The sequence below is a fragment of the Engystomops pustulosus genome, chromosome 9 (assembly GCF_040894005.1).
Source record: "Engystomops pustulosus chromosome 9, aEngPut4.maternal, whole genome shotgun sequence".
Lineage (NCBI taxonomy): Eukaryota > Metazoa > Chordata > Amphibia > Anura > Leptodactylidae > Engystomops > Engystomops pustulosus.
Window position 1 is genome coordinate 50579159 of NC_092419.1, and position 24156 is coordinate 50603314.

At 42.9% G+C, this 24156-nt stretch overlaps 1 protein-coding gene across 4 annotated transcripts in view; it reads right to left on the reverse strand.

Annotated features, from left to right (window-relative positions):
* The window catches only part of GRIA3 (glutamate ionotropic receptor AMPA type subunit 3), a 231320-nt gene extending 209681 nt beyond the window's left edge, over positions 1 to 21639 (reverse strand). For 3 of the 4 annotated variants that reach the window (XR_011849648.1, XR_011849649.1, XM_072123433.1), the window contains exons 1-2: positions 21053 to 21639; positions 20111 to 20269 (exon numbers count right to left, since the gene is read on the reverse strand). Coding sequence is in view for 2 of the 4 variants with exons in the window: in XM_072123433.1 (XP_071979534.1) it covers positions 20111 to 20269; positions 21053 to 21143 (250 nt within the window). In the remaining 2 variants the exon portion in view is untranslated. The remainder of the gene's footprint in view (positions 1 to 20110; positions 20270 to 21052) is intronic. The other variant, XM_072123432.1, reaches the window with a different exon arrangement.
* Between the last annotated feature and the right edge of the window lie 2517 nt (positions 21640 to 24156).

The window sequence follows — 24156 nt, forward strand, 5'->3', positions numbered from 1 at the left end:
GTGGCATTACCATTGTACAAATCGGTATTTTTGGAATTATAGGACACGCAGGTCCAAATAGTTTAAAGCAATACTTAAATACGTTATTTACGATGATGTGTATATTAAAGCAGAAGCCTCATTAACAATCAGTTTACTTAAACATCGCCAACATAGTATAGTATATTTGTATATTTGTAAGTATAACAGCAATGTCTAATATAAAGGTTTTTAGATAGCTATATTACTAACATAGGGGGGAAAGCTAATACAAACTAAGAAAGACAGGAAGGGGGGGTACGGGGTAGAGCTAGTTGTCAACTAGAGCTGTTTAGATGTAAAAGAAAGAGTGAGTGCACACTATTACGAAAAGGTATTAAACTCTGACGATTGCCTAAAGGTGAGCCAGGGGCCCCAGAGGGTCGTGTTGTCGGTACGGGTATTTTGTTTGGCGGCAGTTAGTTCTTCCATCCGATGCAGCAGAGTTATTTCTCTGAACCAGTCTGAAATCTGTGGGACTCTGGTTGTCTTTCACAACCTAGGGATGAGGGATCTTGCGGCAATGAGCATAAATCCCATGAGTGACCTTTTGGCTTTGGTTATTGATGAAGGGAGAATTAAAAGAAGCAGAGTCGAGGGATCATCCCCCAGCTGGTGTCCCGTCAGCTTATTGATAAGCCTACGCACTTGCGACCAGAAGGGGCGGAGCAGCTGGCATCCCCACCAAACATGAGTCATTGTACCAGGGGCCTGGTGACATCTCCAGCATAGGTCTGAACAAGTCGGGTAGATAGACCTCAGCTTAGTGGGTACCCAATACCATCGTGACAAAATTTTATAATTCGTCTCCTGGGATTTACATGAGACGGATAGTTTGTGGCACAGTTCAAACGCTTTTGCCCATTCTTCCTGTGTAAAGGACTTGTCTAACTCCCTTTCCCAGGCCTTAACGTATGGGATTTACGCTTTGCCCAAATTGTCCAGTAGCAGCCCATATATCTGTGAGATTGTGTGTGAGACTGCACCTTGGTCAGTGCACAGTAACTCAAAGGGTGTTAATTCTCTGTGCAGATTTATCTTAGGTTTAATGCCATGGTAAAAGTGTGCTAATTGATTGTATTCCCACTGTGCCCGGGGGTTACGGAGATCACTAGTAAGAATCTCCTCATATGGGATGAGGGTACTATCTCTGGTGACTGACTTAAATCGGAGAGGGCCCTGGCCTCGTATTGTGGCTAAGAAATCTGTAGACATTCCTGGAGGAAATTCTGGGTTGTCAGATATGGGTGTCAAAGGACCATCCAAGGTGAATAAGTGTGTGGAGCCCAAAGAGCGTTTCAGCGTTCTCATAACTTGAGCGGCAACATAAGGCAGCTCCTGCATTGAATGTGATGTTGTTAAATAACTACCAGACCATGGAAGTGTTGTAGCTAACTTTTCTTCTAGTTGGACCCAGAGCTTGTGTTCCCTATTATGGAACCAGTCCAATACTCTTGCTAGAGATGAGGCAAAGACATATGCCCTGAAATCTGGTAACCCCAGACCTCCCTGTTGTTTTCTGTATATCAGGGTTGCCCTAGCTATACGGGGATTGGAGGATGCCCAAAGAAACCGGTTGAGTATACTGGTGAGTTTACTAATAAAAATTTTGGGGATGGACAGCAGGATGGTCTGGAATAGAAAAAGGAGTCTGGGGAGAATTGTCATTTTAACACAACATACCCTGCCCACCCATGAAATTTTTATGGTAGTCCATTTAGCGAGATCGGCCTTAAGCGATTCCAATATCACTCCATAATTAAGTGGGTAGGTTTTGGCTAGATCCGACGGGATTTGAATCCCCAGGTAGGATATCGCCTCCCTCTTCCAAGTGAACGGATATTGGCTGCTCAGGGTCTGTGTGGTCACCGCATCCGTTCCCACCCCCATTGCAACACACTTAGAGAGATTAATCTTGTGATTGCTAAAAAAGCCGAACACATTAAGTGATTCCATTACTGCGGGGAGTGATGATAGGGGGTCAGCAAGATATAGTAGAACGTCATCCGCGAAAGCAGAGCATTTGTGAGTGGTCCCCCCGATTTTTAGTCCCTGTATGGAGGGGTTTCTATGAATTGCTATAAGCAGGTGTTCAATTACCAGCGCGTATAATAGTGGGGATAACGGACACCCCTGTCGCGTGCCGTTATTTATTATAAAATGGTCGGAGAGGAATCCATTTACCCTAATTTGAGCTCTCGGGGAGTGGTAGAGGGATTTAATGCGTGCCATCATCTCCTTTAATTTTTAAGCTCTTCTTTTTGTACTGTAAACTGTGATCATAGCAATAAACCTTATGAAACTGAGAAAAAAGAAATAGATATGTGCAGTTTTTCAGAGAGCATATAGTGGCTGTTTTAGCAAGTCCCTGTGATTCCAAAACAACAATTCTTCCATGTTTTATCAGACATCATATTCCATTGCATACTGTATGAATCACACTGCAGAGCAGCAGGGTCCAACCGCATGGGCCTTCATGTATTTCACATCTGTTGTGTAATTTCCAGTATAATAAAAGGCAAGTGACATCATTATATAAAACACACTTTAGTCTTGCACATTACTTTGCAATCCTCTTTGCCTCCTGCCATCACCCTAATACACAATTTATGGTATAGCCTGTTTGGAGAGAGAGGTGTGAGATGCTGACAGACACCTCCGGTAGATCCAATGATCAACTGTACATTCTTAAATCTAAAAAAAAAACTGTTTACTTTTTTTAAATGTACAGACAAGATCATTTTCTACCCAAGATCATGTGTCAAAGAAGAGTCACAGAATACATGAATAAGCCAGTTGATGTTGCCATATTTGCTGGATTTGGGCAGCTTATTAATAGGGCAATATACTATATACTAATGTATATTTAATATACTAAATATCTCAATACTAAATTGTAATAAAATCTTAGCTACAAATGGTTGCAAAAGGAGTGTAGTATTTAGGCCAAAAAGTTCAGTTTTGGCTTCATCTGACCTTTACCTGGAAACTATAAGCAATAATTCTGATGACTAGATTCCTTCCAGAAAGTCCAGATTTGTGGAGAACACAACTAATAGTTGTCCTGTAGACAGATTCCCCAACCTGAGCTGTTGATCTCTCTGGGCCTCTTGGGTGTTTCTCCTTATTTGGGGAATCACTAAATTGTAAAAGAATGAGCTGTTTTCTTTCATAAACACTGCTAAGCACTATGCTACAACTACCAGTTGTGTGGTATCTTCTTTGGTTTTGATGATGTTGATCTTCTTCACTGTGATGATGGTTGTTGACTCATCACAAACTTATATTTCACTGAAAAACATAGAATGGTTCTAGTGCCACCCTGAGCCAAAAATAATAAATGCCCCTCACTTTAGATGAGAACAAGGGGTTGAATACATATGTATAACACACACTTAATTCTTTTCATCCTGTAAAACATTTAAAAATCACACATCATTTTCTTTATATTATACACAAAGTGTAAAATATAAATACAGAACCTTTAATTTTGTGGCTGGAATCTTTATAAATGAGGAAACGTTCAAGGGGAATGAATGAATTTGCAACCTGCTGTATGTAAAAGTGGAAAAACCCACTTTATATGGTGCAATGCACCTGCCTAGTGTTTTCTCCATTGGGTTTGGCTTTGTCTGTATTGTATATTGAATTAGACTGCTTCGATTAGGCACATATTGCTTATCTCTAATTTTTGGCTAATTTTTGGCTAATTATTGGCTGTTGATCAGATTTTAAAGAGGACCTGTCACCCTAAAAAAAACGCACAAGGAGCTGCTTAATAAAGTATGCAGCCCATAGCGCTACCACATTTTTAGAAGTGTTAAACTGCTAGCTTTATCTGAACCCTCAGATAAAGCAAGCAGACACTGCAGCGCCATACCCTGAGAACGCCGGACCAAGCTTACAGAGGCCCGGCGTCCCCTCATGAATACACCAGAGAGTATGAGCTTGGTCCGGTGTTCTGAGGCTATGGCGCTGCAGTGTCTGCTAGCTTTAGTGGATTGTTCAGTTTATCACTGCTAAAAATGGGATAGCGCTAGGAGCTGCTTACTTTAGGATGTTTTTTAGGGTGACAGGTCCTCTTTAAATAGCAAATCTCGTCAATATTCTTGAATGACTTCACATATTAATCAATGAAAGAACACAATTTCCCGTAAACAGAGTCTATATTCTACAATTACACTACCAATCATAAGATCTTAAGCTCATTGTACTTATAAAGCTTACTGAAAAATGCCATCTCACCTAAAAACTGGTCAGACTATGGGACATGTCTCCTGTGGGAGTTGTTATTCACTTCTGCAAATTTAATAATGAAATGGGAGATGAAATTGGATATTTTCCTCCAGGAAAGCCTTATGTGAACTACTAGGAATGTTTTTTTGTGTTATGGATTTCTTAGAAGAGGTAAATAATTCATGAACAGGGTATGAATGTAGGCTTATAGAAATATTTCATGTCCAGCCTAATGGTCTAAACACCCTGTTTCATTCTCTCTGCCCAGTGGCTGTGCTCATTCTGTTCCTGTGCGCCAGCATGATAAACACTGCAGAAGGTAGGTTAGTTCAATGTGGAAGCAAATGAGCGTGCCTCCGTTAAATCCATGGCTCAGCAGTTCCATCTACTAATTACTAATGCCTTAAATTTATTTTCCAATTAACATCTAAAGAAAAGCGAAGCAAGTTGGCTGCGGTGCATAATACATATTTCTCAATGTATTGAATGTTATCAGCAGAGCAATGTCTTTTAAGATACACAGAACCAATGCTGAAAACACAATTTCCCTGCTCCGTATTAAATCTTATTGTAGCCCGTGGCACAGTCTCTTTATGGAAGAGAAGTAAATGCATACTGGAAAAAAAGTGAACTTAGAATTTCAGCAATCCAGCCCCAGTGAATAGAGCGGATACTTAAAATTGTCTGCAGGATCTGGATTGAAATTTTACAGCTTGAGAGGTAAAGTGATTACATAGAATATACCTCCACTTCAAGCAAGGTGAACAGCTAGGTGTAAAGGGAGAATTGTATGTCAAGTACACTTCATGGTGACCTTGCAGCCATGAATTATTAAATATTTCCAGTTTGAGGACATCTACATTTCACACACAGAGAAGGTCAATGTTCTGCTACAGTATGACTGACAATGTCAAACTTGTGGTCAAATAGAGACAGACTTCAAATATCAAAAATCAATCTGATGGGCAGAGTTTTCTTGAAATTATGATATATATGTTCCCCATGTAATATTCAGTATGGATGTATGTATTCGGTATTTCACATTGGGATACACCGGAAAATGTTAAAGCGGTATTCCCATTTCAGCAAATAAAAGTTATTGCTTGCATTATAAAAAGTTATACAATTTTCCAATATACTTTCTGTATCATTCCATCACATTTTCTATATCTCTGCTTGCTGTCCTTCTATAGAAAGCTTTTATGTTTACTTCCAGTGGACAGAAATATGACCATGGTCACACATGTGCACGGCTCATTAGTACCATAGACAGTAATCACCTGTGTGACCATGGTCAGATTTCTGTCCACGGAAGTAAACAAAGAAGCTTTCTATAGAAGGAAAACAAGCAGAGATGTATCTAAAAAAAAAAAACTGGTATATGTTATGAATGAAATCTGGGCCACTACTCGGCTGGTGTGTTTGATAATCTAAAATGAACAGTCCGGGACCTCCAAATACTTCTGCTATGTCTGGGACCTACAGAAGGAAAAAAAAGGTAATAAAACACTGCTCTTAAAGGGAACCTGTCATCAGAAATTGGCCTAATAAACCACTAGCAGTATGTTGTCAAGTAGCCGCTTCCAGAATATCTACTTTGAAGTGGGATGTAAATTGATTGTATGTTCCTGGTTCGGAAGGATTAGTGTAATTAAAATGGACAAAAATACTCTATTTTTTCCAAACAATCCCCCTACGCATAGCTTCTCCCTTTTTTAGCAGACTCAAAGGGATAATATCAGGATTTGTATGGGACTCTTCCAGACCCCGGATGTCACACAAAGAACTAGGAGGAGCGGGTTTATACTATGAAGCCTCTATGTTAGCCTGCATAGTGGACGCAGTTTTAAGCTCACCCTATAAGCTGTGGGTGATGTTAGAAGCCTCCTTGAACTCAACACCTTTGGGGGCGTCCCTATGGCTCTGTGCTACAACCCGTGGTTTACCCCCGGTCCACAAAACCCTATATAAAACGCTCATTGGCACCTGGGAGATGATGAGGAAACGCCACAATTTGACATCCATACCTGGCCCTATGTCACCAATATTCTTAGACCCTAGATGGACCCTGAGAGACAAGACCCCGGAATTGTTTGGACTCCCACCAAACACGGTAGTGCAAATAAGACACGCATTAGTCGATCGGGATATGCAGTCCCTGGAAGTGGTTGCCCACAGGCATGAGGGGTAGTAGATGGTTTATGGCTAAACAGTTAGGAAGTTTTATCCAGTCATTAGGCCCTACACAATCCCTTACACGGGAAATGACATTTATAGAACAGATTTTCACGAATAAAGACGCTCCTAGACACTTGATCTCTACGGTCTACGGGTGGTTGTTGAGGGAAAGGGCTAAGAAAACACCAGTCCCATATAGACAAGCATGGGAGAGAGCTCTGAACAAAACATTCTCCAAGGAGGATTGGGACAAGGCAGCTATCTTGACTCATAAACTCTCTGTATCATCACAAATTCAAGAGACAAACTTTAAAATCATGGCCAGGTGGTACCGAAACCCAACAAAGTTACACAGGATGTTCCCCTTGGTGTCTGAAGCTTGCTTGAGATATAACCGGGAGCAGGGTTCCATGCTGCATATCTGGTAGTCTTCCCCTGGGGTCCGGGACTTGTGGAGAGGGGTTTTTGCCTTATACAACAAACTATGGTCGGATACTATTACACCACTTCCAGAGCTTGGGTTGTTGTCTATGATCCCTGGTTCTATCTCAGCAGTGAAGAAAGGCTTTCTGAGACACTGCATTGCTGACGGAATTTGCTTCTTGGATAGAGGGGGCATAGACTGAACAGGAGATAACCTAGGATCAAGTGGATGAATCCTCGTACCTCTTACCCCCCCCCCCCTTCCTATTTTGCTTTCTCCCTTGGCCCTTTCCTTTTCCCCTTCCTATCGATCCCAATGTATTTCCCAGGTATATATTCGTTCTATGTGTTTATTGCGGTTAATATTATCAGTTCTGTTAATTAAAGAAATGGTCTTTCACAACATCTTTCATATGCATCTTCATATAGGGATAGCCTCTATTGCGGCACTAATACTATTTTTTCTTTTTTTTTTTTTCATAAAGCGGCTATCCATATCCATCTTAGTTGTATTATTGGTTGTATGACATTTGTCCTATGTACACTAAGATATACATGCTGATGTAGTGTATACCTGATTCACCGATACCGTTACTTTAAACCTTGTTATTTGCCAATTTCAATAAAAGTTTATTGAACAGAAATTGGTTGTATGAAGTCAAGGAGGCGGGGAGTAAAACACTGAAGTCAAGCTTGCCTGCCTTAAAATGGGTGGTAGGTGCATCTATTGGACGTGAGAATAGCCCTTTGAAGCGATAATCCTCACATCCCCGCAATCATTTAAAAACTTTCATTTCTCTAATATGCAGATTTTCTAAAGAAGCTACTGGGGCGTGGAGTAGTCGGATCTGAGGCTACGCATCGCGGCTACTCCACGCGCCTGTAGCCTCTTTGATCATTCTACCAGAAATCTTCGGCGCGCAGCTATGAGGAGCTGCGCGCCCTCGTCCTCAAAGCCTGCCATCTGCTCCGACTTTGGTGCAGTGACCACGCAGCCACGCCAAAGATTACTGGTAGGAGGATCAAAGAGGCTACTGAAGCGTAGCCCAGTAGCCTCTTTAGAAAATCTGCATATTAGAGAAATAAAAGTTTTAAAAAGATTTAGGGGACGTGAGGATTAGCCCTTAAAAGGGCTATCCTCACGTCCAATAGATGCACCTACCACCCGTTCTACCTTTATAGGTAGATCCGTGGTGGTAGGTTTCCTTTAAACTTCCTGACTTTATACAACCCATTAACATCTCACTTCAAAGTTGGTTTTCTGGGTGATGCCACCATACTGGCTCATGAAAGAAACATTATCTACAAGCTCTGTAAGGGCAGCCAGTTGGGTAATCTTTAGGAAAGCATAATACATACTTAATTTTGTGATGCTATCATTTTGTCATCAAAATGCACAATTATTCCCTATAATTAATGTTTGCAGCAACTTCTTAAGCTACCTATGCAGTAGCATATATAATAAATGGAGGTCATAAATGTGAATAGAGACAAGTTTTTCTTATTTTTATCAAATCTTTTTGATCAGTTTGTCTTTAATTCTGATTACTGTGTTGCTGATAATTCACATCTTTAATAGGAAACTGTTCCAAAATTGCCCTATATGAGCTCTGTCTGTGGCTGTGAGTCCGATGAGGGGCCGGTGCCTCCTTTTGCGATGAAGTCAACATAACACCTTGGTTTATTTTACATGCACTATACCTTTGGCGCATGCCCACTGTGGTGTGGCTACCCTGGCTTCACTTGCAGTATTGCACAGACACAGAGAGTTACAGACTAAGGTGAGTATAAATGTTTCTATTTTCAATGCGGTCATGGACAGAGACACTTAACCATAAGGACCTGTGGGTGGTTTAGTGTTTCAGATTGACTTGACCGGTTGCCATTAAAAGGTGAATCTTAAAATTTGATTTGTAATCCCAGTAGACAATGTAAATAACCACAATAGAAAGCATTTATGTTGGCAAACCAGAGTTTGATGGAATCTCCCCGAACAAGCCCTACCAAAAACTAGTAGGTATCTAAATATTAAAGCAAACCTGTCACCAGGGATGTCATTTTTAACTGGTGACAATTTCCAATAGCCTATCCTATGCTGCTTTTAAAAATTCATCTGTCAGCATTCTGAATCATTTCAGTAATTTATATAAGTTTTTTTCAGGGACTCCCCACTGCTGGCAGGGAGCCAAGTAATGTGAATTAAACTCATATAAAGTACTGAACTGATTCAGAATGCTGACAAAGGTCATCAGGATAGCAAAGGCTATTGGAACCTAACGCCAGTTAAAATTGACAATCCTGTTGACAGGTTCGCTTTAAGGCCTACCTTACAGGCCTACCTGTTGTACTAGTGTCAAATACCAATGCCGAGATTTATTAAAGACCATTAAAAGAAATCTACCATCAAAATCAAGCAGGATAAACCAGGAAACCATGGACACTTACTTACAGATTCATGCATTGTGACAATTTTCTTTTGTTTGTTATCCATGCCCTAAAATTATGCTATTGAGCCAAAGGAGCTATCATAGCTCCTCTGTGGTTTGGCTTTATAGGCTGTTACACTGTCTTACCCTCCCCCCTGCTTTCTCAGCACTTGTGAAAATGCACTTGTAATGTAAAGAAGTGACCATTGAATTGATATATATATTCTATGCCTCAGTTTAACTAATAATGGAAACTTCACTTTCCATTTATTTCATTTGTTATCTATTAATCTTTTCAAATGGAGTCTACCAAAGGTTTTGACCATACAAAGCTGCTGAAAGGTATAGGGTGAGATGGTAGCACGATTGTAAAAAAAAAAAGCACCATCTGTGCACCATAGTGTCACCAGAATCCTGGAATACAACTGCTGACAACACACACTGGGGCAGATTTACTTACCCGGTCCGTTCGCGATCCAGCGGCACGTTCTCTGCGCTGGATTCGGGTCCGGCCGGGATTCATCAATGTAGTTCCTCCACCGTCCACCAGGTGGCGCTGCTGCGCTGAAAAGCATCTGAAACATTTCTTTTTTTAAATGCGGCGGTTTTTCCAAATCCGTCGGGTTTTCGCTCGGCCACACCCCCCATTTCCGTCGCGTGCATGCCAGCGCCGATGCACCACAATCCGATCGCGTGCGCCAAAATCCCGGGGCAATACGGGGGAAATCGGCGCAAATCGGAAATATTCGGGTAACACGTCGGGAAAACGTGAATCGGGCCCTTAGTAAATGACCCCCACTATGTGTAGTTTTTGTATGGTGAAAACCGCTGGTAGACTCCTGTTAAAGGTAATCAGTGTTTTAAGGATTTTCAGTCTATTTTATTTTATTGTGAGTTAAAATAGAAAGAACAATGGATGGAATAGACCGCACCGTGCACCACAAAATACAGGACATGTCCTGTGCTTTGCCTGATTTGTGGCTTGGCAGCTCAGCTTTTAACGGAGAGGGGAGGGGAGAATTAGTGCTCACTCCCTTCTTCACACGGCCGTCTGCTATGCTCATGATCTGGTCTGGGAGTGTAACTGGCCGTGTGAATGAGGCCTTACTTTAAGACTTGCTTGAGATGTCCAGCTTGAAATTACAATGTACTTTAATGTCTACTTCTGGCCCATTAGGTTGTCTATCTTAGACGCACAATTGAAGTGTCCTTTGAGACTATGCAAACTGGACATTTAGGGATCAATTTCTCTTCAAGTGCAACCACTGGGGAAATTAAGCATTACACACTGCCCATGCAAATTGATGTATTGTGTGTCTACCAGGACAGGTCCTCCAGAGTAAGATATGTTTTGTAATTTGTAATTGCTCCACCCTAAATTAACCTTTATAAAAAGTAAAAGTGAAGAGTTGCAGAACCTTAACACAGAGCTTTATTTTGGGCTGTAATGACTACTTTTGGAGACAAATCACTTGTTTATACTTTATTTGGTTTCATTACACCGATGTATGGGTTCTAATAAATTAGAATACAATCCTACAAAAAAAAAACTTTTGCAAGGTTTTATGTTGGTTTTAGGTTTTAATGTTGATAAAATTTAGAAATTACTTTTCCATTCTGAAGCAATAGAAAAATATACCCCGTCCCAGATGTCAGTATTAAATCTCTTTATCATAGAGCCCCAAAATAATAAAGGGCGGTCAGGTGGTTATTAATGTGAATTGTTAGTTGGATTCCCCTAATAGTTATTAAGTGTAAAATTATGTCTTCATGTCTCATTCATGAGTGAATGATGCCTAGATCTGTTTTCAGGGGCCCAATTTACCAAATGAATTTGGGTAAATCAAAAAATTCACATGGCTAAGAATCATACATGAAACACATAGCTGAGGATTTTTAGTGGAGAATAACCTAAGGGCCATTATGCATTCCTTTCAGCTACGCTGATCCCAGGAGACCAGGGGCGCCCTTCACGGTGATGTGATGGGTGCTTTACTAGACTGATTGTAAAAAAAGCAAAAATAAAACTGCTGTTTTGGGAAACTGGGAACATACCGACCTACAATCAAACTATACTGCAGACTACTGTAATTCACTATATGGGGGGCAGAAGTCTTCTGACATTCTCCATACAACTGAGATACGCCTTTTCCAAGCCCACCACCCATAATTTCATACAAGTCTCTTTGGGAGGGAGTAAATCGTGAGGATTTGCAACCTCCTTTAAATCATGGGGGCCTTGACTATCAGATCCTCCACAATAATACATTGTGGATAGTGGATAAGTGTTAAACTTGACAGACCTCTTCTACAGCTAGAGCAGAATAGGGAGCAATCACATTAAATGTGTGCATTAGGAAGGGCCATAAGGCATGGTTTCCCCAAAAATGCCAAATCGACCTCTGCTTATAGCACAAGGGTGTTTAGCTGGGTACTCCCAACTTACTATGTTATGTCAAAAGCATATAGTATACCGATAGCTTTCTTTGTAATTAGCATACATTAGGAATAAAATAGGAAAGTTTCATTTGAAACCAAATATAAGATGTTAGGGATATGAAAGCAACATCAAATAAAATAAAAAATGCAGAGTTGTAAGGAGACACTTCATGCAATATTTCTTTATGTGAAACTAAGCAGGTTTATCTTGGCATATTCATTACTTTAATGTATTCTTACTTCTTGCTGTATTTATTTATTCCATATCATTTATACAACACAAACAACCCACTGTTACCCCTGTTGGGTTCAATATCAACATTTCTTCCATTTCCATACACATATAGCCTAACTATACACTATAGTAAGGCAATTAAGCTATTAACATGCTTATTAAAGTATCAGAAGAAATGAGAGTACCGGAAGAGCATACAAACTCTTTGCAGATGTTCATCCTATCATGTCTACAACTAATCTCCCAATAGTCACCCTAGTCTCACATTCATCCAGAATATGCAAACTCATGCAATGCGTTCCTACATACACTCACTCATATCTCCTCGCCATGCACTGCAAATAAAGACTACAACGTCTGACATCACTGTCTAAACCTGCCCTGCAGACTACACAACAATTGCCAACTCTTTTTGGCTGAAAGAAGCCGTTTTTGTACGTATATTTCTCAATCCACTTGTTAATCTCCCCATATCCTCAACGTTAATGAAGAAAATAGGATTTGTGCTAATTCTTTGTTAGCAATATTCCACAGCAAATAACCCTAAGGTTACATTTGTTTCTCTTGAGCTCTTTCCCCTTAATGTGACTTGCAAACAGGGCGTAATTCAAGAGCATAGCTGACTGTAAAGGTATACAGTACATACAACAGCAATTTTTGCAATGACAGTGCAGAGAGGGGATATGAGATCTGTGTGCTAATGAGCTGACACTGCAGAGGCTGAGGATGTAGTGGAAGGCACTACCACAGCACACAACACAGGTGGCTTCCTCCATACATTCCTAATAATTCACATTCATTCCTGTAAGCTGCAGTGTTAAACCTTCCCTATTATTGCAGCAATAACTCACTTAAACCATTTTCTATGTGCCTCATGCATCTACTGCATCCTGATTGTCTGTAAATGACATCAGTGTAAAGTATTGACAAAATCATGTGTCTTAATAAATAAGCGGTTCAATACAGACGAGTAGCCATCTACACTATGGAGAGGGCAGAGAATGTGTATGTGTGTATGTATGTGGGTGACTATGAATGTATATCTGTGTATGTATGTGGGTGACTATGAATGTTTATGTGTGTGACTATGGATGTTTATGTGTGTATGTATGTGACTATGAATGTTTATGTGTGTATGTATGTGTGTGACTATGAATGTTTATGTGTGTATGTATGCATACCTCCCAACCGTCCCGCTTTCAGCGTGACAGTCCCGTTTTATGGGCTCTGTCACGCTGCCACGGAAAGGGGAGAGAATGTCCCGGGCCCCGCCCACTTTTTCCGCTTTGTCCCGCCTCCTCCAGCCCCCGTAGTTTAGAACTGCAGAGCAGCCAAGGCATGGGGGCTGGTAGGAGGCGGGACCAGCCCCTGCTCCCTCCTCACATGATGTCTGCACCAATCATGTGAGGAGCGAGCTCCGCCCCCGGCTGGCCACGCCCCCTCCGCGCATCCAGGGGAGAAGATGGAATGACAGAAGGTAAGAGACTGAGGGGACAGGGGGGCAACAGGGAGAGGAGCCAGGAGGAGGATGGAGGCTACAGAAAGGACAGGGGGGCTGGGGCACAGGAGTAGGACAGGGGGGGTGCTGAAGGCTACAGGGGGGGGGCTGGAGGCTACTGGAGGAGGAAAGGGGGGCTGGGGCACAGTAAGAGGACAGGGGGGTGCTGGAGGCTACAGGGGGGGCTGGAGGCTACTGGAGGAGGACAGGGGGTGCTGGAAGCTACAGGAGGACGGGGGGGGGGGGGGCTGGAGGCCACAGCAGGACAGGGGGGGCTGGAGGCTACAGGAGGACAGGGGGGGCTGGAGGCTACAGGGGGGAGCTGGAGGCTACTGGAGGAGGAAAGAGGGTCTGGGGCACAAGAAGAGGACAGGGGGGTGCTGGAGGCTACGGGGGGGGGGGGCTTGGAGGCTACAGGAGGAGGAAAGGGGGAGCTGGGGCACAGGAAGAGGACAGGGGGGTGCTGGAGGCTACAGGGGGGGGCTGGAGGCTACTGGAGGAGGACAGGGGGTGCTGGAAGCTACAGGAGGACAGGGGGGCTGGAGGCTACAGGAGCAGGACAGGGGGGGCTGGAGGCTACAGGAGGACAGGGGGGCTGGAGGCTACAGGAGCAGGACAGGGGGGGCTGGAGGCTACAGGAGGAGGGTGCTGGTGGGCAGGAGGAGGCTCGTGGGGGACAGGAGGAGGCTGCTGGGGAACAAGAGGAGGCTGCTGCGGGACAGGAGGAGGCTGCTGGGGTACAGGAGGAGGATGCTGGAGGACAGGAGGAGGAGGCTGGAGGACAGGAGGAGGAGGCTGGGGACAGGAGGAGGAGGCTGGAGGACAGGTGGAGGAGGCTGGGGACAGGAGGAGGATGCTGGAGGACAGGAGGAGGAGGCTGGGGACAGGAGGAGGATGCTGGAGGACAGGTGGAGGAGGCTGGGGACAGGAGGAGGAGGCTGGGGACAGGAGGAGGATGCTGGAGGACAGGTGGAGGCTGAGGACAGGAGGATGCTTGAGTAGGCTGGGGGACAGAAGAAGGCTGGAGGGCAGGAGGAGGAGGCTGGGGGACAGGTGGAGGCTGCTGGGGGACAGGTGGAGGTGGGAGGAGGCTGCAGGAGGACAGGAGGATTCTGGAGGGGACTGTGGGACTGGAGGAGAGGTGGAGGATGCTGAAGGAGGAGGCTGGAGGAGGACAGGGGGGCTGGAGGCTACAGGAGGACAGGGGGGGGGGCTGGAGGCTACAGGAGGACAGGGAGGGCTGGGGCACAGGAGCAGGACAGGGGGGGCTGGAAGCTACAGGAGGACAGGAGGAGGCTGCTGGTGGGCAGGAGGAGGCTGCAGGGGGACAAGAGGAGGCTGCTGGTGGGCAGGAGGAGGCTGCAGGGGGACAGGAGGAGGCTGCAGGGGGACAGGAGGAGGCTGCTGCGGGACAGGAGGAGGATGCTGGAGGACAGGTGGAGGCTGAGGACAGGAGGATGCTTGAGTAGGCTGGCGGACAGAAGGAGGCTAAAGGGCAGGAGGAGGAGGCTGGGGGACAGGTGGAGGCTGCTGCGGGACAGGAGGAGGAGGCTGGGGGACAGGAGGAGGAGGCTGGGGGACAGGAGGATGCTTGAGGGGGAGGTCGGAGGACAGGAGGATTCTAGAGGGGACTGTGGGACTGGAGGACAGGTGGAGGATGCTGAAGGAGGAGGCTGGAGGACAGGAGGCTACAGGAGGAGGCTGGAGGACAGGGGGCTACAGGAGGAGGCTGGAGGACAGGGGGCTACAGGAGGAGGCTGGAGGACAGGGGGCTACAGGAGGAGGCTGGAGGACAGGGGGCTACAGGAGGAGGCTGGCAGACAGGGGGCTACAGGAGGAGGCTGGAGGACAGGGGGCTACAGGAGGAGGCTGGAGGACAGGGGGCTACAGGAGGAGGCTGGAGGACAGGGGGCTACAGGAGGAGGCTGGAGGACAGGGGGCCACAGGAGGAGGCTGGGGTACAGGAGGCCACAGGAGGAGGCTGGGGGACAGGGGGCTACAGGAGGAGGCTGGAGGACAGGGGGCTACAGGAGGAGGCTAGAGGACAGGGGGCTACAGGAGGAGGCTGGAGGACAGGAGGCTACAGGAGGAGGCTGGAGGACAGGAGGCTACAGGACGAGGCTGGAGGACAGGAGGCTACAGGACGAGGCTGGAGGACAGGAGGCTACAGGACGAGGCTGGAGGACAGGAGGCTACAGGAGGAGGCTGGAGGACAGGAGGCTACAGGAGGAGGCTGGAGGACAGGAGGCTACAGGACGAGGCTGGAGGACAGGAGGCTACAGGATGAGGCTGGAGGACAGGAGGCTACAGGATGAGGCTGGAGGACAGGAGGCTACAGGACGAGGCTGGAGGACAGGAGGCTACAGGACGAGGCTGGAGGACTGGAGGCTACAGGAGGGTGTGGAGGACAGGAGGCTACAGGAGGGTGTGGAGGACAGGAGACCACAGGAGGAGGATGGAGGACTGGAGGCTACAGGAGGAAACTGGAGGACTGGAGGCTACAGGAGGAAACTGGAGGACTGGAGGCTACAGGAGGAAACTGGAGGACAGGAGGATACAGGAGGAAACTGGAGGACAGGAGGATACATTATGAGGAGGATAGAGAACAGGGACCACACCATGTGAGGAGGGTTGGGGATAGGAGTACAGATAGGATTATGTGTAAGTTTGGGGAGATAAATAAAAGTGGAAAACGAAATGTCAAGGGAGGATAAAATTAAAGAGGGGTTTTACATGTTGCAGATTTGCTTTATGGGATATTATACGGGTCCATGGGGGTGGGGGGTGGCCAAAGTAAGGGGCACTTTACTATGTGGGGACCGTCAAGGTTGATATTATACTATGCTTGTGGGTGGGTGGGACAATGGGCGTGGCTTAGAAAAAGGGGGAGGGGCTTTTGTCCCTCTTTCGCTTGTCCAAAAGTTGGGAGGTATGTGTATGTGTGTGACTATGAATGTTTATGTGTGTATATATGTGTGTGCCTATGAATGTTTATGTATGTGTATGACTATGAATGTTTATGTGTGTATGTATGTGTATGACTATGAATGTTTATGTGTGTATGTATGTGTATGACTATGAATGTTTATGTGTGTATGTATGTGTGTGACTATGAATGTTTATGTGTGTATATATGTGTGTGACTATGAATGTTTATGTATGTGTATGACTATGAATGTTTATGTGTGTATGTATGTGTATGACTATGAATGTTTATGTGTGTATGTATGTGTATGACTATGAATGTTTATGTGTGTATGTATGGGTATGGCTATGAATGTTTATGTGTGTATGTATGTGTGTGACTATGAATGTTTATGTGTGTATGTATGTGTATGACTATGAATGTTTATGTGTGTATGTATGTTTATGACTATGAATGTTTATGTGTGTATGTATGGGTATGGCTATGAATGTTTATATGTGTATGTATGTGTGTGACTATGAATGTTTATGTGTGTATGTATGTGTATGACTATGAATGTGTATGCCTGTATCTATGTGTACGACTATGTGTTTGTATGTGCGTGTATGTATTGTATGATGTGTGTTTGTGCGTATTTGTGCGTGTGTAAGCATAAGTATTAGTATCTTCCTGTATTTGTGCATATATGTATTTAAGTTTGTGTCTGTATGCAGTGTATGTATATAAGTGTATAAGTAAGCATTCTACACTTTGCAGAGAGTCGTGAATGTGTATGTATGTGTGTTTATATTGCATCTATTTTTGTAGATGGGTAAGCTTCTGTATGAGGGTATGTATGTATGTGTGTATATTTATCTCTGTGTATATTTAAGTGCGCCTTCGTGTATATGTATATGTGTGTCTGAGTGTGTATATTTGTGTGAGCATTTATGTATATGTATTGGTGTCTTCCTGTACGTGTGTGTTTGAATGAGTGTTTATGCATATATATGGGGCTGTGTGAGTGAGTATATGTATTTATGTCTTCCTGTATATGTGTTTCTGTCTATATATTTTTGTGTGACTACTGTATGTATGTATTTATCATATTTATATGTTTGTATGTATAGTTGTGTGTGGATGTACTGTATATATTTGTGTGTGGGTGCATATTTAGATGTTTGTGTGTACTATTCATGTGCAATCATTTGAAACATAATAATTTGATAAATTCATTAAATTTAAGTTTTCATGCATATAATTTTATAACAATGAGCATATTATTGTACATACTGTGTCTGAATGAAATATTCAGTATATGTATGTGTGACAGGCTCCCAAGGCTTCGGCCTTGTAGGGTAACACTTTCTAGTGTTTCTGTAGCAATCCAGTCAATAGTAAGTATCTTAGTGGAAGATTTCAAGGCATCCACTAAAGTGTTAATTCCTCTATGTTATAATGTGATACCGTGTTAAGACCACTGTGGAATTCAAGGACAAACCTTTGTAGCAGCTGCATTATATACATATGGGGATTAGAGGGTTATTTATCAAGAAACAGAGAGTGTCTCCAAGACTAAAATGACATAAATTGTATCAGTTCTGCTTTCTGTGGCACCGCTGCAGGACATTTTTGGCACTCTCATCAGTTTGGAAGCAGAAGCCCTCTAAATCTTTAGAGGAGTGTTTGCCTCTAACAGGCACAAAGTGAACAAACTACATCATTCTAGCAGTCCTGTCAATCACGTCTGTGAGAGTGACCTCGCCAAGGCTGAGCAAAACCTTCTTTTTTCCTGTTTTTGTTTTTTTTTTTTTTTAAACCCAACGACAGCAATATGGCCCAAAATTAATTTATACTGATCCAATTTATGGAGTAAAATTAAAACTGATGACTTGGCACTTCACCTTTGCTGAGCACATACACTCCTTCATGTTAGGAGGCTCACTGCTGGGGACGTCGTTCATTTTTTTTTGGAATAAGGAGGTAAAAGCTTTCTGACATATGAAAAATTATTGGTTTTCATTTGATTTGACACCCTGAACATTTTTATTACTAGCACTCTGTGCTGGGACCAGGCTTGACTGATTCATTACTTGCTACTTGGCTTTCTATTTTGGTTCAGGAGGCATTTGGCATTGACTGTCAACCTAATGCCCTTTTCTTTTCTTTTTTCTAATTATTATTTGTATCTTTTATTTGTATCCGTTTCAATACAAAAACCTATAGATGTTGTCATAATTCCCACAATTCAATCTTTCATATCCCTAATTACTCTTATACACCAAAAGGTGTCAGACTGCATCGGATTCCTTGTGTAATTTCCTTTATTTCCACAAAGAAATATTGTTGATTGAAATCAATTACTGAAACCTATGTGTAAGAGCTTTGTGTATTTAGAGTTAATCCATTCATTGATATATGAGAAATGGCGTTACAAAGCCAACCTCTTGAAGGGATTACTTTGATTAAGGATTAAGGAGCAAATGTGTTTGATTGAAATGACATTCATTCAGCAAAAAAAAAGAGCAAAAGATAGTAAAATATGGAGGCGTTCAGTACTTGGGTGAACTTTAGCAGAATTTTTACAAATTTCATTAACCCATATGTAAAAGAAGCTCCTAGGGTGACGTCAGGAGTGATTTATTTTTTTTAGGATGAGGTGATTTGTTTTGTAGCTAAATTGCCATTGATAGTATTGAATGGAAATTTTAAAAAATTGCCTTTGGCATATACATTAGTTACTATGGGAACACACTGCACCAAGTAAATGTCCATTACTTTATTAATTCAGATTTTAGGGTTACACACCCCATTACCCTAGTTCAGAGCATATACCACCTGTGAAGCAGAAACAAGAAATTTGGTCCATGACTAGAAATCACAATCTGGCAACATCTGACTCTTGCTATTAGCTCTGGCACTGCAGCATAGTCAGGTCTTGGCTATGCAGTGACTCTATTCTGGTTAAAATCTTAACATACATAGATTTTACATTATAGAAACCCTCATATAAATTTGCTCCTGGGGGACTATGTTCAGCAACACTACACACATCTATTTCCCGGGCATCCTTATTATTTCATGTAGTCCACAGAAGCGAAACGAGCACTGCAGAGAAGATCTCATTAAATACTATGCAATAAAACTCTCATGTCTTGTGTATTCTTCAGAATTAGAGTATATCACAGAGTACTATGCCAGCCAATGAAATATTTTCATGCCATGACAGGGCATACAGATTGTTTATTCATGTCCAGACTTTCAAAGTGCTGCATTAGAGGCTCACATACCCAGCAATGCCTCTACTATTACATGAGATGAAAGAGATAGGAAGAGACAGGAAGACTCGGAAAAACATGGGATGGGGGGAAAGAGCAAATGAGAGAGTGCAAGACAGAGAGACAGGAAGAAGGAGGGATACAGACACAAGAGAGACAGCAATGGGGAGAGCGATGTGGGACTGAGAGACACTCTATCTTACTTTATATCACATTAAGCTAATAACGCCAATCTTATAGATGTTATTTATCATTTTCTTACACATAGATAAACGTAAATCCTGTCATTGTCATAATCCCTCCTTAAAGTCACTTTAAGTCAACAAAAGCATCAACAAATCTCTTTACATCAGCAAAATACATTGAAGTCATTGCTTGTGCTAGTACATACAGGTCATTCCCTTTAGTAAGCACTGCCTGCACTTCATTCCTGCACACCCATCACCCTGGAGAAATATTCAGGCAAATACTTACAAGCATTGGTCACAGAGAAACTGTTGGATGAGTCTAAGTGATCTACATTGTGGAACAGCTGGAAGGGCCGCTCTGTGTTATTTTGGTTGGTGTTGTGCAGCTGAACTGCAAATAAAAATGCACTGTGTTCCTGAATGGTGTTTTTCATGAAAAGTCCACCTATGCAAAAATAAAAACAGGAAAATTCAAGGCATGAAAAAGTAACATTTGTCTACGATGTGCGATGGCCACTCCTGATATGTGCGCTAGACACAATGAATGACTACATCACAAGTCCCTTTACTATACATCACTGCTGCTTTTAACTTTTAATGGTGACATGGTGTATTTCCCTTTAAGGGATGAATTTGCTCTCAGACCCAGCAGTGTTTCTTTTTGCTGTAGTGTTTCTGCCTTTCTTTTAATACGATTTGCTGACTCCAGTCCTTCTGCAGTTCCCATCAAGAAGAAGACAGTGTAAACCTATTCAGCAGTGTGCAAGATGTGACTGAAAGGAAGGCTGTATGTTTCTTTTCCTACAGCCCATTCATCTCCCTTTCCCTGCATGGATTCTTGGGGGGTTTAGGTGAGCATTGCTCTACACAACTTTTTCTGCAGTGTGCTGAATCCATAAGAAGCTCTACCTAGATCCCTGCTACTTCCATAAAAAGCTGCAGTGCCTCAACCCTTATTATGAGTACAGTATCTGTCTCTGCATTCTGTCTGATTCCTTATAGCCAGCAGACCAGGCTGCTGCATCCTATATGATGGGATCATAGCATGGTGTAATGATGCCAGTATTGTACATGACAGTACAGTGCATGAAGTTGGGCTGTAATGCAGGACACTGGGATCTAGAAAGACAAGCTGCTGCCTATACACAGTTACTACAAAGGGATCATGCAAGGCTAGAGAGATGATCTGCATCCAGTACACGGATAGAATCAGCATTCAGTCACTTACCTATATTAATAGTGTTAGGGAATCCTCCATAGGTCTCTCCTGCCAGGCTTAGCAGCAATAGGAAGACAGTCTGCAGCTCGTTTTGTCCCATTTTCCCAGCCTTAGTCTTTGCAGCACTTTGCACAGTCCCTCTTCTTACAGCAGCAACATGGACAGCTCCATTGACTGCAAGCTGCAATTCAGCCCCTTCCTCACTATAGAAAATCAAGGGGACTTTTCCCAAAGATGGTGGTGAAGAGAGAGAGAAAGGGAGTGAGGGAGAAAAAAAAGAGATGAGATGAATAAGGCTCTTCCAATTGGACCAGTAGGGGGGTTATTGATCAAACTTGATCTGACGTTGAGTTAAAGCAGCATCGTTGAGCTCAGCCTCACTGCAGCCCCTACACGACTGCAAAGCACAAGCTCTGCATTTGTCTACAAGGAGATGGAATCGATAGAAGCCTCACGTGGACCACAGGCTAACCCCTTCATTACTGAGGACAACAAAGACTAGGTGTCTCCTCTTCATCCCCAAATATAGCAGCAGCACCCCAGCAGTGAATGTGTAAGTCTAGATCCCCTGCTGCAGATATCTCTGCTCAGCCTCCATGGAAGCAAATGCACCTATTTCTACATGTAATACAATTAGTACAGGCAAGCACAACCCTTGATGTTGGCTGCCATTTACTTTATAAATATTGCATGTTTATTTTACACTAATGTGTCTAAACAAATCTGTTTAATAATATCTGCATTCTAAACAATAGCCATGAGCTATAAATTACTACTCAGCAATAGATATTATTAAAAAAAAAACTTGCATCACCTTAGGCTATGTCTGCAGCAAACTCTAGACATCCACACTCAAGACACAAAACAAGGGAATTCAGCTGCTTATGATGTATTGATCTGAATTGATTGTTTTATTGGGGGGTAAGGTGATCCACCCAGTAAACTGCATCTTATATATCAGAGGAATCAATATATTGCACTTATTTACATGATTGTGCCATTTGTGCTGCCTGAGTGAGCACTGAATCCGTAGTCCCAAGTGCTACAGGAGGGTTGTCTATACTTTCTACACACATCAAAGTTGTGATTTTACATTTTACCAACTCATAGTAGCATAGTGTATGAATTGCACAGCAGACAATTAGTAATTCAGTCACATGCTAAAGATATGCAGCGTAATATATACGCCTCCGAAATGGAATATAAAATGCTTCAAAGCTGCGTAAACCGGATACATATCGGAAATCTGTAGATGTAATAAATAAGACATAAATAGAAATGCGTTATTAAATACTGTAATGATGATCAAAGTGATGATGCATTTCATTGGACACACAGTATACAGGATAGCTGATACTGCTCCAGGATGTTTTATGCCACATTCACTCTATTGTCATTTTCTCAGTATACTCTCTCTGATCTGTGTACATAATAAATGTTTACGGCTGTTTGACATTTTAATATATGTCAAAGGCTGTAACTGAATGGAAAAGTGCACCTTTAACCCAGGTTCTGCCTAAATTGCTAGTAGTATTGATAGGGCTGATTGAATAACTAAACTCACCACATACATATGGGAATTGGCTGATCAAAATACATACTTATGTGCAACCTAACATATGCACAGACTTGTCCAGGTAGCAATGTCAGATCTATGAAGTTGGTTGCTCGTGTTGTAATTCTCTTGAACAGTTTTAGAAAATATTGTAGTTATGGTATATGGATTTAGGTCCTCAATAATAGATTGGCAGGGGCCCCGCTCTCCCACATATCAATTGTTCTCCACATCTTAATAACAGAATGTTGAATAGGAATCCAGTGGCTCCATTCTTTGTGTAGTGGCTGAACTGCATCACTTCAGATAAGAGCCTATACAAAAGGATCTGAACTGATCTGCAGTACCCTGGCCTGACCACTACACTGAGAAGTTTGACTATGCTGTCCTATTTATGTTCTGCCCTATTTATGTTCTGTTAAGAAAAACTGATATGTAACTAATGCACTTGCAGTAGTTAGGCTGCCACATATTTGCAGGCAGTTAACCTGTTACATCATACAGTTCAAGTGAACTGAATGAAATTTCACCAAATCCCATGCATATTCGTCAAGTAATACCCACAGCATAAAGTAACTGCATGGCATACCTGTGTCTTTCCACTTCCGATTCATGGTTTCAAGGCAATTGGAAACCCTTGTTGATTTCTGCATGTGATATGCTGCAAAATCATCCAATATTTAGCATCAAATGTCATGAAATGCACTGCTTTGTATGTGTGTAGCCCTAACAGGGTTTTCTCACAAACAATGCTTATCATTGGTGATACCAAACCCATTAAAACCCTGTTCTGATCCAGGTTTGAGTACCAAACCCAGACTGCCCACCAGTGAAACCCGCGATGCGTGGCAGCATCATTTAAATCACTGCGGCCATGAATACGCTTTCACTTACACGCCAACAGCGACACAAGCCTTGATTCATTTTGGTGAGGATTTGAGCGATCATTCCCAAAATGGTGGTACGTAGAACAATAGTGACTGCACACTTGAGGAGGGTGGTGCTCAATGTAGGATTCTCAATCCACGTTCAATCATATACGGAGAACATGGCACACACCAATTCTGAATTTTTCAAATGATTTTTATTTCAGTGATTCTATCACATAGCAAAGCCTTCACCATAGTATAAAGAATTTTTTAAAGAGTAATTTTTCACAGATCTTCAATATTTAGTACGACGTTTCGGTCATCACGACCTTTGTCAAGTAGGATCTGACCTAGGGTGGAAAAACATGCAGTAAATACAAGGCTAAAGTATGCTATCTAGGGGGGAGGGGAGAGGGTATAGTGCAAATATATACATATATACAAGACGTCCTTTGTAAGAGACATATAAACATCTTGGTATGTAGGTACTGAGATCCATATCATTGGTAACATTGGCAAGATACAAAAAATGAAATGGTGAGAGAGAGAGGTATAGGGTAGCATTTGTGGAGAGGGATCTAGGTATGCAAAAGCGATATGTGGTGGGGTCGATGGGGCAGCGAATCGAGGAGAAAATAGGCTGTAATACTTACATGAGAAATCTGTAATAGGGGGGAGTGGTGAGGCCA